The sequence below is a fragment of the Raphanus sativus genome, chromosome 9 (genome assembly GCF_000801105.2).
Source record: "Raphanus sativus cultivar WK10039 chromosome 9, ASM80110v3, whole genome shotgun sequence".
Lineage (NCBI taxonomy): Eukaryota > Viridiplantae > Streptophyta > Magnoliopsida > Brassicales > Brassicaceae > Raphanus > Raphanus sativus.
Genome location: NC_079519.1, coordinates 17,204,422 through 17,226,898, shown reverse-complemented (window position 1 = coordinate 17,226,898; position 22,477 = coordinate 17,204,422). Strand labels below are relative to the sequence as shown.

Below are 22,477 nucleotides of genomic sequence, written 5' to 3'. Positions count from 1 at the left end.
TTTTTTTGCAGGTGCGGGTTCGTGACTTCACAAGCTTGCGTCTTCTATATTCTGTCGAGGTTAGACACATCGATCACTTATTCACATTTTCTAATCGTTTGTATACTTTTGTAGACATTTGTCTTGTCGTTTGCTGTTTACACGTTGAAGCAAAATTTATATTCTCATTGTTGCTTGAACCATGTACACTTGTTTGAACTGTGGCAAGGGTCTTACTAATGTTGGACAAGTCGTGGGTTCATTTAAGTAGGTATGTACATTTGTTTAAGTGTTCAGCTTATAGATTTCACAAATTCTCGTTATAACTTTTTTTTTTCATGAACTTAAGAGTTGATTCTGCATACGAAAGAGCTGCCCGAGCTTTTGTCAATGGTGTTACTGATAAGTTAGGAGTTAATGGGAAGATTGTATGTCCATGCGCCCGATGTCGTAATCTGTATCGCCATACAAGTGAGGAGGTTGTCTCTCATTTGGTTATAAATGGAATGGATGATGCTTACAAGGTACGGTCGGATTGGTTTCACCATGGAGATGGTAGCTCTGTTGATTTAGGGGATGTTAAAGATAGATGCTGGAATGCTGAGATTCTTAGTTTATATGAAGCTGCAAACTGTCTAGATGAGGATTTAGCTAACCGGGGGTCACAGTTACGTGAGTCAGTTGAGGGTGAGGACAGGAAAGAAGATGAGTTTTTAGCAAAACTTGCAGAGGCTGAAACCCCCTTGTATCCGACGTGTTCGAGTCATAGCAAGCTATCAGCTGTAGTTTCATTGTTTAGGATTAAGTCTCAGAATGGGTGGTCAGACAAGAGCTTTGATGACTTGCTGCAAACATTGCCAAATATGTTACCTGAAGACAATGTGCTGCACACATCAACTTATGATGTCAAGAAGTTCTTGAAAACTTTTGATATGGGATATCAAAAGTTTCATGCTTGTGTTAACGACTGCTGCTTATTTAGAAAGAAGCTGAAGACGGCTGAGAGTTGCCCAACATGTAAAGCGTCTAGATGGAAGACCAACATGCATACTGGTGAAATCAAGAAGGGTGTTCCACAGAAGGTTTTGAGATATTTTCCAGTGATACCTCGTCTGAAAAGGATGTTCAGATCGGAGAAACTTGCAATGGATTTACGATGGCATTTCAATAACAAGAGCATAGATGGGAAACTGCGCCATCCAGTAGACTCTGTTACTTGGCAGTCAATGAATGACAAGTATCCGTCGTTTGCAGCGGAGGAGAGGAATTTGCGACTTGGGCTTTCAACAGATGGGTTTAATCCCTTTAGTATGAAGAGCAGCCGATACAGTTGCTGGCCTGTGTTACTGGTGAATTACAACATGGCTCCTGACCTATGTATGAAGGAGGAGAACATAATGCTCAGTCTGCTGATTCCAGGACCACATCAACCGGGTAATAGTATAGATGTTTACTTAGAGCCCTTGATTGAAGATTTAAAACATTTGTTGGTCAATAGGCGAGCCAGCATACGATGCAGTTAGTAAGACTACCTTTACCCTTAAGGCAATGCTACTTTGGACTATTAGTGATTTCCCGGCTTATGGGAATCTTGCTGGTTGTAAAGTGAGGGTAAAATGGGTTGTCCTATATGCGGGAAGTACACAGATAGTTTGTGGCTGAAGAATAGTAGGAAGTTTGTATTTATGGGCCACCGGAAAAGTTTGCCTCCCTTGCATAGTTTTAGAGGAAAGAAGGCTTGGTTTGATGGGAAAACAGAACATGGGACGAAGGGAAGGCTACTCACAGGCAGGAATGTCTCATTTGTGTTGAGAAATTACAAGAATGTTTTTGGTAATAGAAAACAGGCTGGGAAAAAGAGGGCTACTCGAGTTAACATACCATCTGATAATGAGGAGGAACTAAGTGGATCTGATGAGGATGAAGATGTCGGAGATAAAGACGAAGAGGAATTGTCTAGATGGAAAAAACGTTCCATTTTTTTCTCATTGCCTTATTGGGAGGTATGTTTAAAATTATGATTTACTAAATGTTTAAGTCTGTAAGAGTTGTTCTGATATTTTTCTCTATTTTCTTTGTCATGAGAAGGAGCTTCCTGTTCGGCATAATCTAGACGTTATGCATGTGGAGAGGAATGTGCCTGCAAGCTTGATTGCGACATTGTTACATTGTGGCAATTCAAAGGATGGTCTAAAGGCTAGAAAGGATCTTGAAAGTCTTGGTATCAGGAAGGATTTGCATCCAAAAGCTCAGGGAAAAAGGACATTACTTCCACCAGCTCCCTGGTCTTTATCAAAGTCAGAGAAACACATCTTCTGTAAGCGGCTCTATGATTTTAAAGGTCCTGATGGCTACTGTGCTAATATATCTAGTTGTGTATCATTAGAGGAGTGTAAGGTGATGGGACTCAAATCTCATGATTACCACGTCCTAATGCAACAACTGCTGCCAGTAGCAATCAGGGGCTTACTACCTAAGGGTCCTAGGGTAGCCATTCTCCGCTTATGTGCTTTCTTCAACCTTCTATGCCAACGAGTAATCGATTAGGAACAACTCCAGCAAATGGAATCCGAAATCGTGGAGACTCTCTGCATTTTTGAAAGATTTTGGCCACCCAGTTTCTTCGACATCATGGTTCACTTGTGTGTGCATCTAGGCAGAGAAGCTCGACTTGGTGGTCCGGTCCATTTCCGATGGATGTATCCATTTGAAAGGTATGTTCTCCACTGAAAAAAAATAATTAATCGTCAAAATGGACTTACTAATCAAATTCTATGTTCTTTTAAATCAGGTATATGAAAGTCTTGAAAGACTATGTCAGAAACACAGCAAGACCAGAGGGGTGTATAGCTGAGTCTTATCTTGCAGATGAGTGCATGAAGTTCTGCTCGGCTTTCTTGACTACTTCAACAAATGTACAAGAAAAAGAGGACAGAAACACTGAGTATGAGAGTCAGTCCATCCTCGAAGGTCGTCCTATATCAGCCGCCCGCTCATTCCAGTTTTCGGATGCCGAGTTAAAAATAGCTCATCTTGCTGTAATACAGAACACGGCCATGGTGGATCCATATATTGAGTAAGTTTCTCTTAGTACATATAATAGGTTTGATTGTGACTTTTATAAGATTCCAGTTTTGAGGTTTGCTTTTTCCATATGCAAGTGCTCATTTACAACATCTACAAGACTCAAATGGTAGATGTCAAAGGGATGCAACTTATTTATGGCGTATGCACACTGAAAAATTTGCAGCGTGGCTAAAGCAACAGGTCTGCTAGTACTATATATGTTTTTATTTGACTTTATACCATGTTGTGTAGTTGACATTTTTTTTATGGAATAAATTTTAGATATCTATTGATTCACCTGATGAGGAAGACACTCTGAAGTGGCTGGCTTATGGTCCTCGTAGTATAGCCAGATCTTACACAGGATACATTGTGAATGGGTTACGATTTCACACAAATGTGGTCCATAGGCTAAGTCAGAATAGTGGTGTTTACTATGAGGCAACAGCAATGTGTAGATCTAGTGCAAAGGACACAGCTCAGGTGGTCGACGTTGTATCCTACTATGGGAGAGTAGTTGATATTATATTACTAGACTACAATGGCTTCTACGTCCCAATATTCAAGTGTGAGTGGGCAGTTAAAGGTAACGGTGTGAAAGTGGAGGATGGCTTTACGCTGGTTAATTTTAATCACAGCCACATATCCTTTGCAAAGGATCCATTCATTTTAGCATCTCAAGCGAGACAAATATTTTACTCAAGGGACACAGATGAATCGAGTTGGTATGTAGTTATGAAGGGTCCATGTAGAAGATACAGTGATGAGAAACCTGAAGATGGACATGCAGATGTAGGACCACTGCCTTCGGATATAGATATGTGTCTTGAAGACATATCAGATGAGGCTGAGAATGTCAGAGATGATTGTGAAGGAATATACGTTTGATTTCATTGATTCTTTTTTGGGTTTAGCATTACATTTTAGTTGGTTACTTTCCAATGCATTACATTTTTTTTGGGTTTTGCATTACATTTTATGTTTGATTTCACTGATTACCTACTTTTATTTGTGTTTGCATATAATGTTGAGTTGTTTTGAGTTTCCCTTGAGTTTGATTGTAGGAAAGCCATGGGTAAAGGAAAAAGGGGATCAAAGAAAAGGAAGATGATTGTGCAAGATGAAGTGCCTGAATTTATCGGCACCATATACACTAAGGAAACACAGCATGAGAAGCAGATGTCAGAATCACAGCCGGAAGACACACAGCAGGAAGTGCAGCCTCAGGACACACAGCAGGAAATGCAGAGTCGGGACACACATGAGGAATCGGATCCTCGTGAAACACAACAGGAATCGCAGCGTCAAGACACACAGATAGATGGTGGAGAAGCAGAACCAGAGAAAGAATCCGAAACTGCAAAGGCTCATGACGAGGGTGGTAAGTCTACTGATGAGGGTACTGATACTGTTCAGCCCAAGACAAAAAAACGACGAGGACCAACGAAGATGAAAGATATTGCGAGAGATCCTAATGCACGGATCAAGGTGGATTTCACAGAATTTGGAGAACCCTGTGGAGAAGGATCAGTTAAGCTCTCTTCGTACTTAGGTCCCTTGGTTAGGGAACATGTTCCTGTGGTGATAGATGATTGGAGAAAAATAGGCGAGGACCGGAAAACCGTTCTATGGAAGTCTGTTCAGGTAATTTGTTTCTGTTGACACTATAGCTAATTTTTTGAAAACTGCCTTACAACTTTTATTGTTCTTGTAGTTACGTTTTGAACAGGATGGAGAGTACGAGAAAGCTGCTGTTATGAAACAGATGGGATGCATATGGAGGGCCTCTAAATCACGCTTGGTTAATCAGATTCTGAATGCTGAAAATCACACAGACCGTTTGAAGTTGAGGCCAGATAATATTCAGCTTGCAGAGTGGAGGAAGTTTGTGAAAGAGAAGACTAGTAAAGAGTTTAAGGTATGACATTTTAATTAGTTATATTATATTACATCTGTTTCTAACACTTCTATATAGGCTGTTAGGGAGTCGTACAAGGAAAGAAGGCGTAAGCAGATTCCTCACACATGTAGCCGTAAAGGAATGGTTAGATTGGCAGAAGATTTAGTAAGTATATATATTGTAACTATGGTCGAGCCTGATTTGTGTATTTGTTGCAATTTTTTTTGAAATTGTTTTTGTTCCTGAATCATAAACCTGAATCATTATGCAGAAAAAAAAGAGCTCTGTTCCTGCTGAAGTGACGAGACTGAATGTGTGGGTGAAGTCACGAACTAAAAAGGATGGCACTGCAGTGAACACAGATGCTGCTGACAAAATAGTAATTATTATGTTGTTCTCTTATTCGTTTGTCATGTTTAAAATTAGAGTTAAAAATCTCACTAAACATTTTGAACATGTGACAGGAAAAGGCTAATGAGTTTATTCGGCCTGAGCATCATGGATCATCATCATCAAACCCAAAACAAGATACTCTTACTCAGATCTTAGGACCTGACAATCCTGGACGATTGAGGGCTATGGGTAGAGGAATGAGTGTGAGCAAACTGGCTTTTTTCGAAGTGAAGAACAAGTATGTGACTGAAATGCAACAGACACAAAATCAGTTGAAGCAGCAGGTCCAAGAATTGCAAGAGGCTCTTGGTAAAATGAATAGTCGAGTAAGTGTTTCAGAGCAACTCTCCTGTGATTCTTTTTTTCTTTAAAAATGGTAATCTTATTTTTTTTCCCTAATTATAGAGGCCAGACTCGGAAGAGGGTGAGAATTCAGCACCAAGAGTAAGTACTAGTGCAAATATTATTCATGCTCAACTAGCTTGAACGGAATGTAACTGTTGTCTTGATTAATATTTGTAGAGTGTGACGACTAATAGGACACCACATCCTAAGTGTATCCTATATGATTGGTGTGACAAGGAATGCAAAGTAGCCGAGGGTCGTTTTATGTCTTCTGATGAAATGGAGTTTGTTAACAATGTGCCATTGGGCCCTAATTCAGTTAAGGTGGTAGTTGAGACGGCTATTGAAGTAGATGCATTTCTTTGGAGACCGGCGCCAAAAATTTACACTATTGGTCATGCTGTAGGAGAAACAGTTGCGTGGCCTCAAGATTCTCTTCTTGTTCTTGAGGAGGAGATTGATCCAGATGACATATCAGATAAAGTAAGGTTTTCAGTCCTCATCTCAGTTTGGTGTCTAATTAAGTTTCTGTTTTCTAAAATATAGTAATGTATTTCCAATGTGGAATTTATTGGTTTGACAGAGTCCTGAGACAGTAGAGAACAACAAGTGCAAACTTCTACATTGGTTAACACAGGATGAAGAAGCAGTTGCTGAAGGTCGTTGGGAGAGTCGTGATCCCAAAGCCTTGGTGGATGGCCTTCCTCTTGGACCAAATGCTGTGAAAGTATATGTAGATGCGGTGATGTTACCTCAGACTTTTCTTTGGAGGCCAACAGAAAAACACTCAAACCTTGGTCATTGTTTGAAGTCGTATGTAGCCTGGCCTGTCAGCAGAGTTTTATTCGACAATTTAAAAACTGAGTCACCAGCTACAGCATCTCCTCTTAGGCACTCAGAACTACACACTCCACCGGCTCCTGCTAAGATTTCAAAACCAGTGGCACAAACTCCTTCAAGCTCTCGGAAGGTAAGTAGTAGTCTCATTTCTGTTGATATATCTAATAAAGTTGGTAATGCTTTCCTATGTCTTATACTAGTGGACATCATTCTCATACACAGATTGTGAAAGAAGGTCAGAAGTGCAAACTCCTCGACATTACCGGTCAGAAAGTTGTTGTTGCAGAAGGACGCTGGTCCTCGAACAACCCAGAACAGTTAGTGCATTATGTTCCTTTGGGAAAAAATGCTGTTCGTGTGTGGGTTGATGTAGTCAAGGTGGATGATGCCATGGTTTGGAGGCCTACATCTGCAATCGAGTGTATGGAGGATGCTATTGGTACCACTATAGCATGGCCTGAAGACAAAGTTGTCATCGTGTGAGGATGAATAAGAACGTATGGTCTTGTACTTTCACTGCTTTAAAACTTATGAACTTATGGTAGTTAGTGCAATGACACTTGTGTTCTTACTTTTTAACTTAATTATGACATGGTATTTCTATTATGGAGAATTTAAATTTCAGACTTTGTTTATTTATTTTTGAGCATTTTGTGTATTTATAGTGAACCATTTGTTGTATATGTAGATGTTATTTTATTGGGCGAAATAGCATATAAAATAAGTCATGAGACACTCACTTGATATCACAAAAAAGCTATAAATCATATATACGTAACTCAATACCACTGCTGCAACACATCATCAAGTAGCACCAATGTAAAGCTACTACAACGTAATTGATGGCTACAAAATATAGCTATTTTTTCAAAATATATAGCAACATAAGAAAGTTATTACAAAATTTACAACAACACGAAATTATCGCTATTAATAGTTTTAATACAGCACAAAAATACAGATGTTATATAGTTTCCTATAGCACAAATAGTGTGAAATAAATAATCGTAACACAGCGAGAGCTAAACGCTATTATAGGCTTGTCTACGATAGCGTCCTCCTAAAACGCTATCGTATATATGGACTCTATTATAGCGGTCGTTTTCATAGCATTTATAAAACCGCTATGGATACCATATAATAGCGCTATCTGTATGCTATAAAAAGCCATATTTGTTGTAGTGAACCCATCATATTGTTAGTTAGAGCAACTACCTTGCTCAAGTTAGGAATTGTTATTTACATTTTCATCTTTAAAAACAACTTCACCTAGGATTGATTAGCAGATTATATTTCATTGGTTCCCTAGCTCCTCGTGATTTGATCCCTAAGTACTACAGCTGTACCTCTTATTTGAGAGAGTAAGCTCTACTGGGTAATTTGAGCACTATCAGTAGTGGCTGATTTTCTCCTCTCAAAGTCAGTGTTCTTGGTGCTGTTGCTAGATGCCAAATTCTAAATAAGTCTCACATCCTTTTCTAGATTCCTAGTGTTGAAGTTTCCCTCACAATTGTGTTTAGAGCCATCTGATATGTCAGTGCGATGCCTCTGAAGAAAGTGCTAGCAGCTGCACTTCGTTGAATCCATGGTGTGTACAGTCTCTCTCATATGACTTAAACCTGATCCAAGAGCTTCTGAATGACTCGGTGGGATCATGTGTGAATGTAGCAATCTTGCTCCTTAAGTCCCCATCGCGTGCCTCATCAAATAAATTATGTACGAAGACGTTATTGATGTCGGTCCAGGATGTAAGGGACCCTGGTGGTAACTTCTTAAGTTAGTGCGAAGCATCTCCAGCGAGTGAGTACTTGAAGAGCTTGGAAAAGAGATAGTCCTGAGGGACTCCATTGGCTTTAATGGCAGAAACTAAATCCTCGAACCACTCCAAATGGTCCATAGGATGCTCGTGTGGTAACCCACACTAGGGTGTCTCTCCCACCAGTGTAAAGTACTGAGGCTTCATATCGAAATTGTTCCTCTGGATAGCTGGAGGACGAATAGCATATCTGTTGGCGTAGTATTGATATGGATGGTTGTAGTCAGCCAAAGTTATGGGTCGAGCAGCATCGTCTATAGCTTGAGCAGCGGCTGTAGTAGTATCAGTATCAAGATCAGGGATTGCACTCCCCTGAGCATTTATCTTCTGACCTGCTGAATTATACAAATGACCCTCCTGATCAAGCAGGTTTCCATTCTCGTCCTGAATGATAACTAGAGTCGCAACCATGTCTCGCGACTGACTACCGATCGGCGTTCGATATGAAGTGTCGATCGGTTTCGGATGGAAGGTGTCAGCCGACGGAAGAGTAGTCTCGGTTGAAGGTTGTGGTCGAGTGTCGGTCGGCGGACGAGGAGTATCTGTCGACTGTTGTTGGCAAGTGCCGGTCGATGCAGAGCGACTCTCTTTGCGGATTGTATGTTCCAAGCATGAAGGATCAGAGAATAGTAGTGGTGTTTCTTTGTTACTTCAAGTATTGGTTGACATGCACCTGAAAGGCAATAATATTTTTTGGTGAGTGGTTCGAACAGTAGTAAAACCTAGACTAAATCTAACTAAACAAGATCTAATGGCGAACAAAGCTCCCCGGCAACGGTGCCAAATTTGATATCACTCAAATTACCCTAAGGAGTGATTTACTCTCTCAAATAAGAGGTCGAGTTGTAGTACTTAAATATCGAATTAACAAAGAGCTAAGGCTCACAATAGATCTAAGCAGTTTATGATTAAGCTAGGTCAATCGTATTAATAATAAATTGCAGTGGTGAACAAGGTAGTTGTTTGGTTGGTTGGATTGAGGTTTGTAGATAATTATTAGAAATTGCTAGATCTACGGTTTCTATTCAGGTAATCATGATTATAATAGTATAGAGACTAAATTTGTATGCAGGATGTTGTGGAACTAAAACTAAATAATAATCCATCAACTTTCATTTCTCTAGTTTATCTATTGTCTATATCTAAGATCTCAACTATCGTTAGTATATCAGAGAAAGTGTCGATCGATGCTATCTATGGATAGTCGATCGATACACCTTTCAAAATGTGGATCGATCAATCTATAGGATTGTTGATCGTTGTTCCTTATAGCAAGCTTTAGCGATCGGGTTTGAATGTGTTCAGTAGGTTTTCTAGATTAATTGTCGTTTTTTTCTAAAAAACCTAGCTCAGTGAGAGTCTATTAAGGTAAATGACCAGACTGTCCCCTGCGCCTAATTATCCTAAGATCAGGGTTCTAGTTAGTTGTTCTAGAACACAAGCAGTAAGAACAATCCTATTGATGAATATCACAACTTAACAATTCTATATTTGGGGCTAATCCTTCATAACCTATCTGAACCATAATTCTAACAAGTTAATTACACAGATACAGCTAAGCAAAACATAAACATAAACATAATTATAAATTGCATAGAATAGGGATAAAAAATCTGGAATTCCAATACAAATCTCTGAAGGAGTCTTAGATCTTCTCTCCAAAATCTACTAAAAACCCTAAGAAACTTTGCTGTGAAAAGTAGAAGAAAGTATGAAAGCGTGCGCTGCCTAGAACAATGGCAGAGCACATAAAGATTAGACTAAATTCGGCCAGGGGTATTTTCTAATTGTGTGGAACTTCGGGTTTTAAGTTGGCTGGGAACTTTGTCTGGTCTTGCGCGCTTCACTGTCGATCGACGACACATGATGTGTGTTGATCGATTATTGACTCTGAATGTTGACCTCTTGACTTGTTCGATGGTCAGTTGTGGCCTCTTTCTTCATTTTATCTCCAAAATACACCAAAATAACCACTTTCCTCCAAATCAACCCGTAATCTGTAATTATGCTAAATGGACTCCAATATAGAATAAATATATCCTAGAACACTATACCATGGCTAAAAATCAGTTAAATCCATCTATATCAGCATATAAGCTTTTACAACATGCAAAAGCCTCTGCAGGAAGAGCTGTCGTCGAGTTCCCTAGTTCTAACCGCCTAATAATACGTGTTCAAATTACCCTAGAGCAACCGTACTCTCATCAAAAAGAGGTCAAGTTGTAGTACTTAGGGATCGAATCCACAGGGAGTGATGGAATACACTAGATCTTATTGTAACTAAGTTAGGTTGAAGATTTCAAAGCAGTAAATAGCAAGTAAACTTAAAACTGTGAACAAAACAATTGCTCAATTGATTGGTTTTGGGTTTAACTGATATGATGAAGGCGTTAGACTTACGATTTCTATTCATGTTATCAGGATTATATTGATATGAATGCTTATGTGAGATTCTTGCATGATATTAAAGAACCCGACAGTAACAATAACCGTACCTCTGTAGTTTTCTAGGTTATCTATTACTAGATCCAATGATTCACTACATGTGCAAGTTATAATCAGGAAGGCATCGATCGATGTTCTGTCGAACGTATCGATCGAAATAGCCTTGCGTCAATCGATCGATATCTCTATAGAACAATCGATTGATGCACCTCTAGTAAACTTTAAGCGCGGGTTGATAACAGTTCACTAGGAGTTTGCTAGACCATGTTGTCGCTTGCGCCTAGCCAATCCTAGCTCAGAGAAGATAGATCTAAGGATAAATCCACTATTATCATGTGTAGGTTAGCTATTCCTACACAAGCATTAAGAACAATCTTCTAAGATGAATATCACAACTTAAGTATTCATATTTCGGGTTAATCCCTCAAAACCTATTTGAATCATAAATCTAACAAGGTGTTTACTCAGACATAGCTAAGCAAAACATCATAAACATTAAATAAAACTGCATAGAATAGATAGATGAATAGAAATTAATTGAGTACAGGAAAGCTCTCAATAGTAACACTCTTTCTCACAACTTTGTAAAACTTTCTCAACTCACAAAAACAGCTCTCTTTCAAAACACTTAAGCAAGGTATAAATATTAGGTTAAAACTCGTCAAGGGCATCTTGGTATTTAGATGGAGTCTTTGGCTTCTGCGTGTTTACTATCCATCGATATCACCGAGTGTGTATCGATCGATATGTCTCTCTCCGTGTCGACCTCAAGTGGTCGATATGGTCATCTCGGGTGAAATCTCTAAAGTGCTCCAAAATCACCATCTTCTCTCCAATTGCTCATGAACCTGTAAATATGCTATCTAGACTCCAAAATGCATTAAATCTATCCTAAAACTCCTATATACCATGACTAAAATTGGGTAAAATACATGGTATATCAACTCCCCCAGACTTACAATTTTGTTTGTCCTTAAGCAAAACTAAATGGCAGTCTCTCTAAAAAGGTTTGAAAATGGCAGGGACCCTTAAGATTTTAAAAACTCAGTCATATATCCTTATTAGTGCAAGCCAAGTCATAAACATCCTAACATCAGAAGCACATTATATAATTTTCTAGTATAACAACTAAGTTCACCTAGTCAATAATTCAACTAATCATGTCTAACATTCCCCTCTACTTAACCTCATTTCTTACATAAATATAAAAGTGTAGACTTTACCTTGGGAGTATCGATCATAGGATGCAAGGATGCTCAAACAAGTATCTCGACTTGCAGGTAAAAAGAAGTTCCTTTCCTCTCTCTCTACTAATTTCTCTCTCAGTCAAAGTCTACTTTATTGCAGGATCTTTGACCAAGATTGGACAGACTTCCATGAGTCAAACTTTAATGGTTTTAGTCACCAAATCCTGTTCACTTCTTTTTAACCTATATCCTAGGATTTTTTGTGAAGCAAGTCTTAATGGTTGTAGCCACCAAGTCCTGTTCAAATATTTTACCTATATAATTCTTATGAATCAAGCCTTAGTGGTTGTAGCCACCAAGTCATGTTCGAATTCTTTTCATAAATTATTATCTATAATTTTATATATATATTTTTTTTTCTTTTTCTTTTTTTTATAAACAAATACTATCTAATCTAAATTTCGAAATAGAGAGAGAAAGGGTGATATATCTACACAAGGATTTACCTTTCAGACTTGTTTGAAGAATCCGATCCCATGTATGCCAAGCCCCAAGACAAGCAAGTCAAGTCAATATTAGGTTGGAGGTCAGCTTTGGCTCCTTCAAATACTCTCAGTAAGTGCAAACATAGTTGACAGGTTGATCCACTTTAGTATCTCTAGTACTTCTGCAATCAGTAAATCTAAGACTAGTATAAAGGGTGGTTAGATGACAAGTAATAAATCGAAATAAGATCATTGTCTCCTTCTTGACTTAATAAAAATTGTAAAAAATATTTTTAAACAAAACTCATAATAGTAGATAATCATTAGTAATCCTCCCAAACTTAAATTACACTGTCCCCAGTGTAAAACAGTAGGAGTTTTTAAAAAAATAAAGCATAAGTACTGAATTTAACAAGTTAGAACATTATACCTGACCAATACCATATCGATTGATGTAGTTGAAAGAATGTCGATCGATGGTTGTGTAGTCTTGTCGATCGATGTCGACTTGGTCGCGTTGGTTGATAGAGATGGCAAACGTCTACTCGGATCTTTCTTTAGACCTGCATAAAAATAAATACGAAAGAAAATAAATACTAGTAATGAATAAAACTTAAGTAGAATTACCTAATAGTGGGTTGCCTCCCACTCATCGCTTTGTTATAGTCATTTAGCTTGACTTTGGAGGTTGAATGGCTTAGTGTTGGTGAAAGTAGGTGCTTGCTGGATAACAAGCATCTCCTTCATCTCTGGACTGTGTTGCATTGAGGCTTCTTGTGGCATCATCTGATCTAGTCCATCTCTCTTGCATATCTTGTAACTCATCTGTTAGTAGTTGTAGTCTTTCCTCAAAGTTCTCAATGTTGAACTGATGCTTTCCAAGCTTATCATAAGCGTACTCTGATAGTTCTGCTGGTTCCTCTTGCATTGAATGTATCACACTCATGCTGTCTGTTTTGGGTTTCTTTCGGACTGATGGTGTATCAGTATCGATCGGTTTTGTAGCTTCAATGTCGATCTATGTCGTGGTCTCCGGATCGAATGATATAAGTGTTTATTTATCGATTGATGTGTAAGTAGCAGGACTAGTTGCAAGTTGTATCTTTCTGCATGCCCTTTGTCCATGAGTACAAAGTATTGATGCTGTTGTCGAAGGGGAAGTAGATGTCATCAAACTTCTTGTAGTACTCATCCTCTGAATGTTGTAAGGCTTCATAGATTTCACCTATCATCATGTCAACTTCATCTTTGGTGTAGGTAGCTTTTCCTTGTTGAGTGTATGTATCCTCTGATGTATCTGTGTATCTTAGTCTCAAACCTCTCTTCTTTCCCTGATAGGTATCATAAACTCTAACTTCATACTTTGGCTTCTTGTGGAATTCGGTATTCCATTCATCGTTCCAGCTCGTGTCCATATCAATCAATGTGGTGTCATCGGTATCAATCGATGGTGACTGCTTCTGTTGATTCTCCTTCTTGTTGCGAAGCATATCCAATTCCTTTTGCAGCAATTCACCTCTTTTGGTTGCCCAGTTAAGGTTGTTGTCGAGTCTGCAATAGAATACATCAAGTTTCTTCTTTAGAGATTCTTCTTCCCATTGGTTATCCATCTTGATGATATTGAATATCTCGTCTCTGATAGAAGCGTATGGTTCTGGATGCATGTCGTCGATCGGTGTGGAAATGGTGCTGTCGGTTGATGCATGACTGATCTGGGATGCTGCTTTCTTCTTATCGATCGATGTCTGAGTCTCTGTATCGGTGATAGTGCTCAAATTACCCAGTAGAGCTTACTCTCTCAAATAAGAGGTACAGCTGTAGTACTTAGGGATCGAATAACGAGGAGCTAGGGAACCAATTAAATAAAATCTACTAATCAATCCTAGGCAAGGTTGGTTTATATGATAGAAATAAAAATAACAAATCCTAAAATGAGCAAGGCAGTTGCTCCAACTAACAATATGAAGGGTTGTTTAAATGGGATAAAGAGTGCTAGACATAGGGTTTCTATTCAGGGATGGAGATTATAATCTCTATAAATGCTTTAATAAGTTGCTTGCATGATACTATAGATCTCAGCCGCTTAACATATGTGAATGAATCACTGGTTAAAATATCTAGATCTCTGGCCACACCTTTCGCATGATGACACAGAAAAAGAGTCGGTCGATATCCTTTTGAGATATCGAGCGATACACCTTTCGCGGCGCAGATCGATTTACCATTAGGGTATCGATCGACGACTTGTAGATCTGCCTAGGCGCGAACCGAATATGACCGCGAGGTCTCAAGCAGGAACTGTCGTTCTTCTCAACGGGAAATAGGCATCGCTCAAATGGATAATTCAAGATAATCTAAGATCCTAGTGATCTATGTTCTAGTTAGCTACTCTAAAACAAGTATAGGGTACAATCCATTTGATGAGTATCACAACTTAGCAATTATAGCTTGGGGCTAATCCCACAAACCTATTTAAACCCTAGATCTAACAAGTAGACTACTCAAACATAGCCAAACAATTCATAACAATAGATAGATGAAAGAATTGTATAGATAGCATAAAGTAGAAATACAAAAGGAGATGGGAAATCTCTCCAATCTCTCTCAAACAAATAAAACTCTAGTCTCTCTCTCACACTCTCTACTTTGGTTGTGAAAGGCTTCAAGCTTCAAAGGGTTTCAAAACTTGCCGTCAAAAAGACTTTGCAGGAGTATTTAAGCATTTCCATTAGGTTAAAAACTCGTCAGGGGCAATCTCGTAATTTGGTGAAGTCTTGGTGAAGTAGTCGGCTAAACCATTCCGTCCTCGATATCGATCGACAACACTGAAATGTGTATCGATCGATTATAATCTTCTAGTACGCGGATCTTCTCAGCTGCATTGATCGACGACTCAGGATGAGTATCGATCGATTGTAATCGCAATGTTTACTTCCGACTTAGTCTTAAATGCTCCAAAAACATCACTTTCTCACGAAATGCTCCTGAACCTGAAAACATACCTAACAGGCTAGAAAACAGATTAAATATATAATAAATACTACTATACCATGGTTAAAAACGGGTAAAATCCATGGTATATCAACTCCCCCAGACTTACTCCTTTGCTTGTCCTCAAGCAAAAACAGTAGTCTTTGGAAAAGGTTTGGAAATAGCAGGAACTCAAGGATTCAATATATTGAAGTCATCATTCTATGGGTTTGCAATTCATGTCTAAAATCCTAATCACAGAAGTTCATCATGCCTTATCCTAGCTTAGCAACTAAACTCATCTAGTCAACAACTTAGCAATTCTCATCTGACATTCCCCTCTACTAACCTCATTTCTTAACATAAAATAAAGTGCAGGCTTTACCTTGGGAGTATCGATCAAAGAACACATGGATTCAACTCAAACAAGTATCTGAACACACAGGTAGTCTTCTCTGGTTCCTTTCTCCCCTCTTCTCTCTTCACTGAATCTCTTATTAGTTTCAATTTCAACAGGTTTCGATGCCACATAGGCCATCTAGTCCATCTCATTGACATTTGCATTGTAACTCATACATTTTTGACAAAGTGTAGCGAATATTGGGGTCACAGGAATCACTCCTACCCCTCGTTTCCACAATGTGTGATCATCCTTGAGATTTATAATACTGGGGTCGCAGGAGACACTCCTACCCCTCTGCTTCTCAAGAAATCATATCAATCTTTTCTTTATAAACTTAGATCTTGAGATGCCGAAGAGAGCGAAGGAAGGGAACCAGAAACACACAGAATTTTTACCTTCCAGACTTGTAAGAGGATTCCGATCCAGTGATATCCAAGCCCCAAGACAAGCAAATAAGTCAGTATTAGTGTTGGAGGTCAGCTTTGGTTCCTTCAAACAATCTTGGCTAGTGAATATAGATAGCAACCAAAACACATATGAGAAGATGGAGGCTGAAGACAAACCGTACAATGACTACTTCATGGAGCTTGAAAATGGAAAAAAGAGGATTGGACCACCGACTACAAGAGATTGGGAAGAAGCTGAGAGGTTGGTACACTTTCTTGTCATCTTTTACAATTCAACTCTGATGCTGTCGGCTACAAAGGGCATTACGTCGCACAAGATCTACAATGAGATTGTCACCATCACTAGGAATGTCAGCAAGATAAGCTCTGTGCCTGGACCTGATGAAACACTGCGCTTGAAAGCTTTGAATATGATGGGGAAGATAAGGAAGTACTGGAATCCATTTGTTGAAGAACCTGAGTCTGAGAGCAATAAGTCTAAGAGCTGTAAGATGAATAAGCTTTTGATTGTTGCTACTGTCTTTGACACAAGAAAGAAGATGAACTTTGCTAACCTCTGCTTTGAGAAGCTCTACGGAAAAGAAAGCATCGAGTATACTCTGCTTTCTGAATCAATAATGGACATCCTGAAGCGCTTATATGAAGAGTACACTCTTAGATACAACACAAGTGGTGGAGGATCAGGTGGCTCGCAGTCGCAAGGAGGATCATCTTCTCAAACCCAAACTCAAGACAGTGGTGCAGTTTTCCAGAGTCAAGTTGTAGGCAGTGGTATTGGATACGAAAGAATGGATAATCTCTACGAGGAGCTTGTACAAGAAACAGGTACACAAGATTCTAGTAATGAGTTAGAAGTTTATTTGAGAGAGAAAGTAGAGGTTACAAAGAGTGGTACTGGACTTGGAACCGAGTTTGATGTTTTATCGTGGTGGAGAAGAAACAGTGTGAAGTTCCCGATCTTCTCTCAGATAGCTGCTGATATTCTTGCGGTTCAAGCATCATCTGTAGCATCAGAGAGTGCATTTAGCACTAGTGGGAGAGTCTTAGACCCGTACAGGAGCTGCTTAACTCACTTCATGGTTGAGGTATTGGTGTGCACAGAACAATGGTTGAAGTCCGAGATTCACATCAATGAGAAAGACATTCTTACAATAGAGCAGTTACTTTCAGATGTGGAAACTCAAGATGATCTTCTGAGAGGTATGATTCACTTCTCTAAACTCTTTATAATATAACTTTGAATTTTCAAGTTTTGAACACTTATAGGTTTCTATATTTGTTTTCATAGAGTTTGAAGCTGGATGCAATTTAGAATAAGCAGTGGCTATGGAGTATGGAGTTTGGACGACTGAGAGTGACTGTCATTTGTGATTTGCATCATTTCGTTTTTTTTTTCTTGTTTAAGACATCAACTTCTTTATGTTTCGGTTGTGATTTGTGAACTTGTGATTTGCTTTTCTTTATGTTTGGGTTGTGAACTTGTGATGCTTTGTTTCAGTTCTTGTTCTTGTTTAAGTCTTTCAGACATCAAGTATGTTATTTTCAGTTCTTGTTTTTATTTCAGTTCATGAGTTTGGTTTCAAAATCGGTTTTTTTGGGTTACTAATTTGTTTTCGGTACGGGTTTAACCGAACCGTTTGTACCCAATTGGTTTCGGGTCTACATTCGGATACTTTTTAAACCGAAACGTTGAGTAATAATTTTTCGGATTCGATATGATTACTTTTATTAAAAGACCGAACCGACCCGGAACCGGTCAGACCCGATCCGAAACCGAACCGTAGGTGTTCAAACTACTCATTGGATACACTTTTCAAATAACCGAAAACCCGGAACCGAACGGTTCCGACCCGGAACCGAACCGAATACCCGAAATCCCAGGCCTAAGTGTAACATCCGGTGGTGAGGTAATTAAATAAAACATAATAAATATAACAAGTTAGAATGAATAAACCTGATCGACAAGATGTCGATCGATTCGTAGTGGTCTACGTCGATCATTAGTAATGGTCGCGTGGTGTCGAGCGATATGAATTGTGAATGTCGGTCGATGGAATTATCATACTACTTGGATCTTAAATAAAAACTGCAAAATAAAATCGAAAAAAATAAAAGCAAAAAGAAAATAAAATAGAATAAAGAAAAAGAAAACCTAATAGTGGGTTGCCTCCCACTCAGCGCTTGGTTAAAGTTGCCTCCCACTCAGCGCTTGGTTAAAGTCATTTAGCTTGAATGTGGTAGGTGAGTGACTCATGGGGTGCAGTGAGGGTTTTTGTTCGCTGGTGGGCAAACACTTTCCTCATCTTTGGACTCAGCGGCAGTGAAGCTTCTTGTGGCATCACCTGATTTTGTCCATCTAGGAGATATCTTTGCTAAATCGGCTTTGATTACTTGCAACCTTCGGACCAAATCTTATGTGTCTAACTGATGCTGGTGGAAATCTTGAATGCGCACTTAGTTCGGCATGTTGGTCTTTTGCGTGTTGGTCCTGAGTTTGTTGATCCTTGTCGGCCACGGCGGTGGTATCGATCGGTGCCACAATTGGTATGTCGGTCGCTTCGCTGGGATCACTGTCGATCGACTCCGTGTCAGATTTGTCGATCGATTCTGAACGTTGGCCTTGGTACTCAAGATTGCTCTGCATAGTGCATATCTCATTCTTCAAGAGACCTGTAGCTCTGCAAAGATTGGTCACTCTTGCATTGAGAGTCTCCTCAATGTGATCACTTCTTTCTGTGAGTCTCTCCTCCATATAATTCATGGTTTCGTAAAGCTGATCTTTGATATCATCAACTTCTGCTGCAGTGCATATTCTCTTCGCTGGTGGTGGTTCGGTGTCGATCGACGTTGGTCGAGGCATGTCGATCGATGCTTCGTAGCTGTCACGGAGATCAATATAAGCCTGAACAATGCTCATGTCTCTTTCTAACTTTTCCAGCTGCCGTGACATTGTGTGTTGGCATCGCAGGATAGGGGAACTGAAGAGTTCATGTTTTCTTACATACGCTTTCATCCTATCTTCCAGTTCTGCGAACCTTTTGTCGATCGATGATGAAGTATATGTGTCGATCGATGAAAAAGTGGCAAGCTTAGCTTTGTCATTCTGGCGAATTGTGTCCAACTCTTTCTGTAGAAGATCGATCCTCTTGCTTAACCATTCGACATTGTTGTTGAGAGGGCTGTAGACGTCTCCAATCCGTGTATTGATGTAAGCAATCTCCCATTCATCTTTCTTAGGTGATGAACATTCCGGTCGGTCCATGGATGTAGTCTTGCCGATGTCGATCGATGGTACAGGTACTCTATCGGTCGATACTGGTGGCGTAGCCTCTTTCTCAAGCGTGGTTAATATGTTTCCAAGCTCCACTCTTATCTCAGCCATATCATTCCGGAAGTCTTTGTAACTGACATCCAAAGGCTGGAAAGTGTCTTCCACCAATGTGCGCATGTTTGCCTCAAGGTGCGCCTGAGCTCTCCATACATCAGTCACCATATCATCCACCTCCTCTCTACTGTAGGGCACTGGTGGTGGTGTGTATGCATGGGAAGGGCGTGTGTGTATTGGAAGTTGTAAGCAACCTTTGTGAAAAAGTGATGCTCTATCCAAAAGTCTCTTTACTTGCCCCTTGGTAACATGGATGATTTCTGATGTCTTGCATATTTGCATTGTTTTAACCATTCATTCATAAGCATTTTCATCATATAGAATAGGATTTAGACATGTTTAGGTTGCATTTTGCATGCATAAGTCTTTATTAGGTACTGGAGTGCCAAGTGAGGTTATTGGAGACATTTGGATGCACTTGGAGCTCAAAAGATGTGAAAAGGAGGATGATTGGACGAGAGGAGCCTGGAGCGACCTGCAGAGGTCGCTGTGAGACCTCGCTCCAGCCGGAGCGACCTTGACGACCAAAGCTGGAGCGACCACTCCAAGTCGCTCGGCTTTACACGGCTCGAAGACGAAGAAAATACCTCCGGAGCGACACCTCGCAGCGACCACCCGAGGTCGCTCCCGAAGCCAGAGCGACCTCTCGGAGCGACTGGCCGAGGTCGCTCCGCGTTATCAGTGCACGATTTTTATTATTTTCAAGGACCTTTTTGCAATTTATTGTGCACGTTTTTGCACTGAAAAACCTAATGTTTAAGTACTCTTTGTAGCCACCATTGGCAGATTATCTTTTGATCTATTGAAGAACACAAAACTCTCTCAAGAAAGTTCTCTTTTGATTTGATTGTTCTTGTGTTCTTGTGATTTTCTTTTCTAGTTCTCTATATGATTCATCTGAAATCCACCATGGGTTTAAGAGGAATCATGGAGATTAGTGAGTAATCACCTTTTGGATTCATGGGTTAGGGTGATTAAGGGTGATTGGGCTAGTTCTAGGATGTTTTAGGTATAGATCATACTTGTTCCTTGCATAGTAGAGTGATTTTAATGCATCATTTGAGTAGGCCACTCAAAGGGTGATCTCTAGGCATTTCTCACCCGACAGGTGTTTGATGAAATGCCTGAGTCAACTCTCCTAGGCTTTTAGTGTACTTTGCCAAAGATATTTGTTGTTAAAGATGCTAAGATAGCTAATAGACTTGTTAGTAATGATTGCTTGCATGTTATTCAACCAAAGACATTTGATGTTTGAGACATGTTAGCAAATGAGCATTCATCTAGACATAGAGCTTGCTTAGAATTGTGTCTAGGCTTAAGGTTAATAGTTTGAATGATTCATTTGTCATCCTTAGTTCGAAACTTGATCACCCAAGGTCTGAAATCCCTATACCCATGAATTCTCCTTTCCAATCGCTTAAAAGTATCATTTCTTTACTTGCATTCTAGTTTTAGTTTAAAAACCATCCAATTCTCTGATTGCACTTAGATTAGGCAAATACTTGCATTCTCTCTGCATTTGAATCCCTCAGAACTGGTTCGACAAATTACTACCACTATACTATCATTTGACTTAGGAGCCTCAAAACTCCTAACATCAAATTGGCGCCGTTGCCAAATTCTGAGTTTGATTTGAACATTGAGATTTAGTCATTTGCTTGAGACTAAGTCATTTTTATTTTTGTAAGTTACTGATTCTCTTCTTCACTCTTTGTGATTTTCAGGTGTATGAACTTGAGGAGCAAGGGTACATCAAACCTTGTTCCAAGAGCCGCAGACATCAGAGCTTTAGAGAGAGAGTGTGCTAGAAAAAGAAGAGAAGAAGAGCAACAAGCTTTACTGCAGACACAGGAAGCTGAGATGGCTGATCCACAAAATCCTCTGAACCCCAATGGAGTAAACAATGCTCCACAAGGGCCCCAACAGCGACCAGCTCGCCCCATTGGCACTTATGACTGCCCCAACACCCATGGTCCTAGACTTGGAATCCGAGCACCAGCTGTGGCTGCTAACAACTTTGAGATCAAGTCAGGACTGCTAAACTGCATAGAGAACAACAAGTATCATGGTCTGGCTGTGGAGGACCCATTTGATCACTTGGATAAGTTTGACAGCTACTGTGGTATGTCAAAGACTAATGGTGTATCAGAGGATGTCTTAAAGCTCAAGCTATTCCCTTTCTCTTTGGGGGATAAGGCACGTCAATGGGAGAAGTCTCTACCAAGTGACTCTATCACCACTTGGGAAGACTACAAGAGGGCATTCTTGGAGAAGTTCTTCTCTACCTCAAGAACTGGTAAGTTGAGGAATGAGATCTCCAGCTTCCAACAGAAGAACTTGGAAGGATTCAGTGAAGCTTAGGAGAGATTCAATGGTTACCAAGCTCAGTGCCCACACCATGGATTCTCTAAGGAGAGCTTGCTGAGCACATTCTACAGAGGTTCTCTTCCTAAGTACAGAGCCAGACTGGATACAGCTAGCAATGGGTTCTTTTTGGGGAGAACTGAGGAAGAGGCAGAGGCTCTAGTTGACAACATGGTTAAGAGTGATGCAGTCTACAGTGGAGACCATGACAGAAGCAGCAGAGGTGATGACAATCAAACAAGGAATGAGATAAAGGCTCTTCAGGAGAAGATTGACAAACTCATTGCTGATAAGGCCACACAAACGCAGGTGAACTTTGTTGGCAACCCAAGCCAGGAGATACCTCCTACTGTCAATGAGGTTGAGGGTTTGGAAGGGCAAGAAGAATTGTGTTTCATCAACAGTAATGGTAGCTGGTACAAGAAGGAACCCAACTTTCAGTACAACAACTACCAACAGAAGCCCTATTCAAACAACCAGCAGAGTGGTTAT

General features: G+C 39.8%; 2 protein-coding genes and 1 non-coding gene across 3 annotated transcripts; 2 read left to right on the top strand and 1 right to left on the bottom strand.

The window, feature by feature from the left end:
• The first annotated feature begins 485 nt into the window (after nt 1-485).
• LOC130500123 (uncharacterized) lies at nt 486-3,933 on the top strand. The gene is made up of 8 exons (XM_056994839.1): nt 486-1,413; nt 1,478-1,590; nt 1,827-1,982; nt 2,068-2,485; nt 2,636-2,693; nt 2,771-3,055; nt 3,141-3,246; nt 3,328-3,933. Exons 1-8 carry the CDS (start codon nt 486-488, stop codon nt 3,931-3,933), a joined length of 2,670 nt encoding a protein of 889 aa, XP_056850819.1.
• A 12,440-nt stretch (nt 3,934-16,373) lies between these two features.
• LOC130500122 (zinc finger BED domain-containing protein RICESLEEPER 2-like) lies at nt 16,374-17,553 on the top strand. Its single transcript, XM_056994838.1, has 2 exons — nt 16,374-17,436; nt 17,525-17,553. Exons 1-2 carry the CDS (start codon nt 16,374-16,376, stop codon nt 17,551-17,553), a joined length of 1,092 nt encoding a protein of 363 aa, XP_056850818.1.
• Nucleotides 17,554-21,919: 4,366 nt separating this feature from the next.
• LOC130500469 (small nucleolar RNA R71) lies at nt 21,920-22,026 on the bottom strand. The gene has a single exon (XR_008939094.1). It is a non-coding gene; the product is annotated as a small nucleolar RNA R71 (small nucleolar RNA).
• Nucleotides 22,027-22,477: the final 451 nt, after the last annotated feature.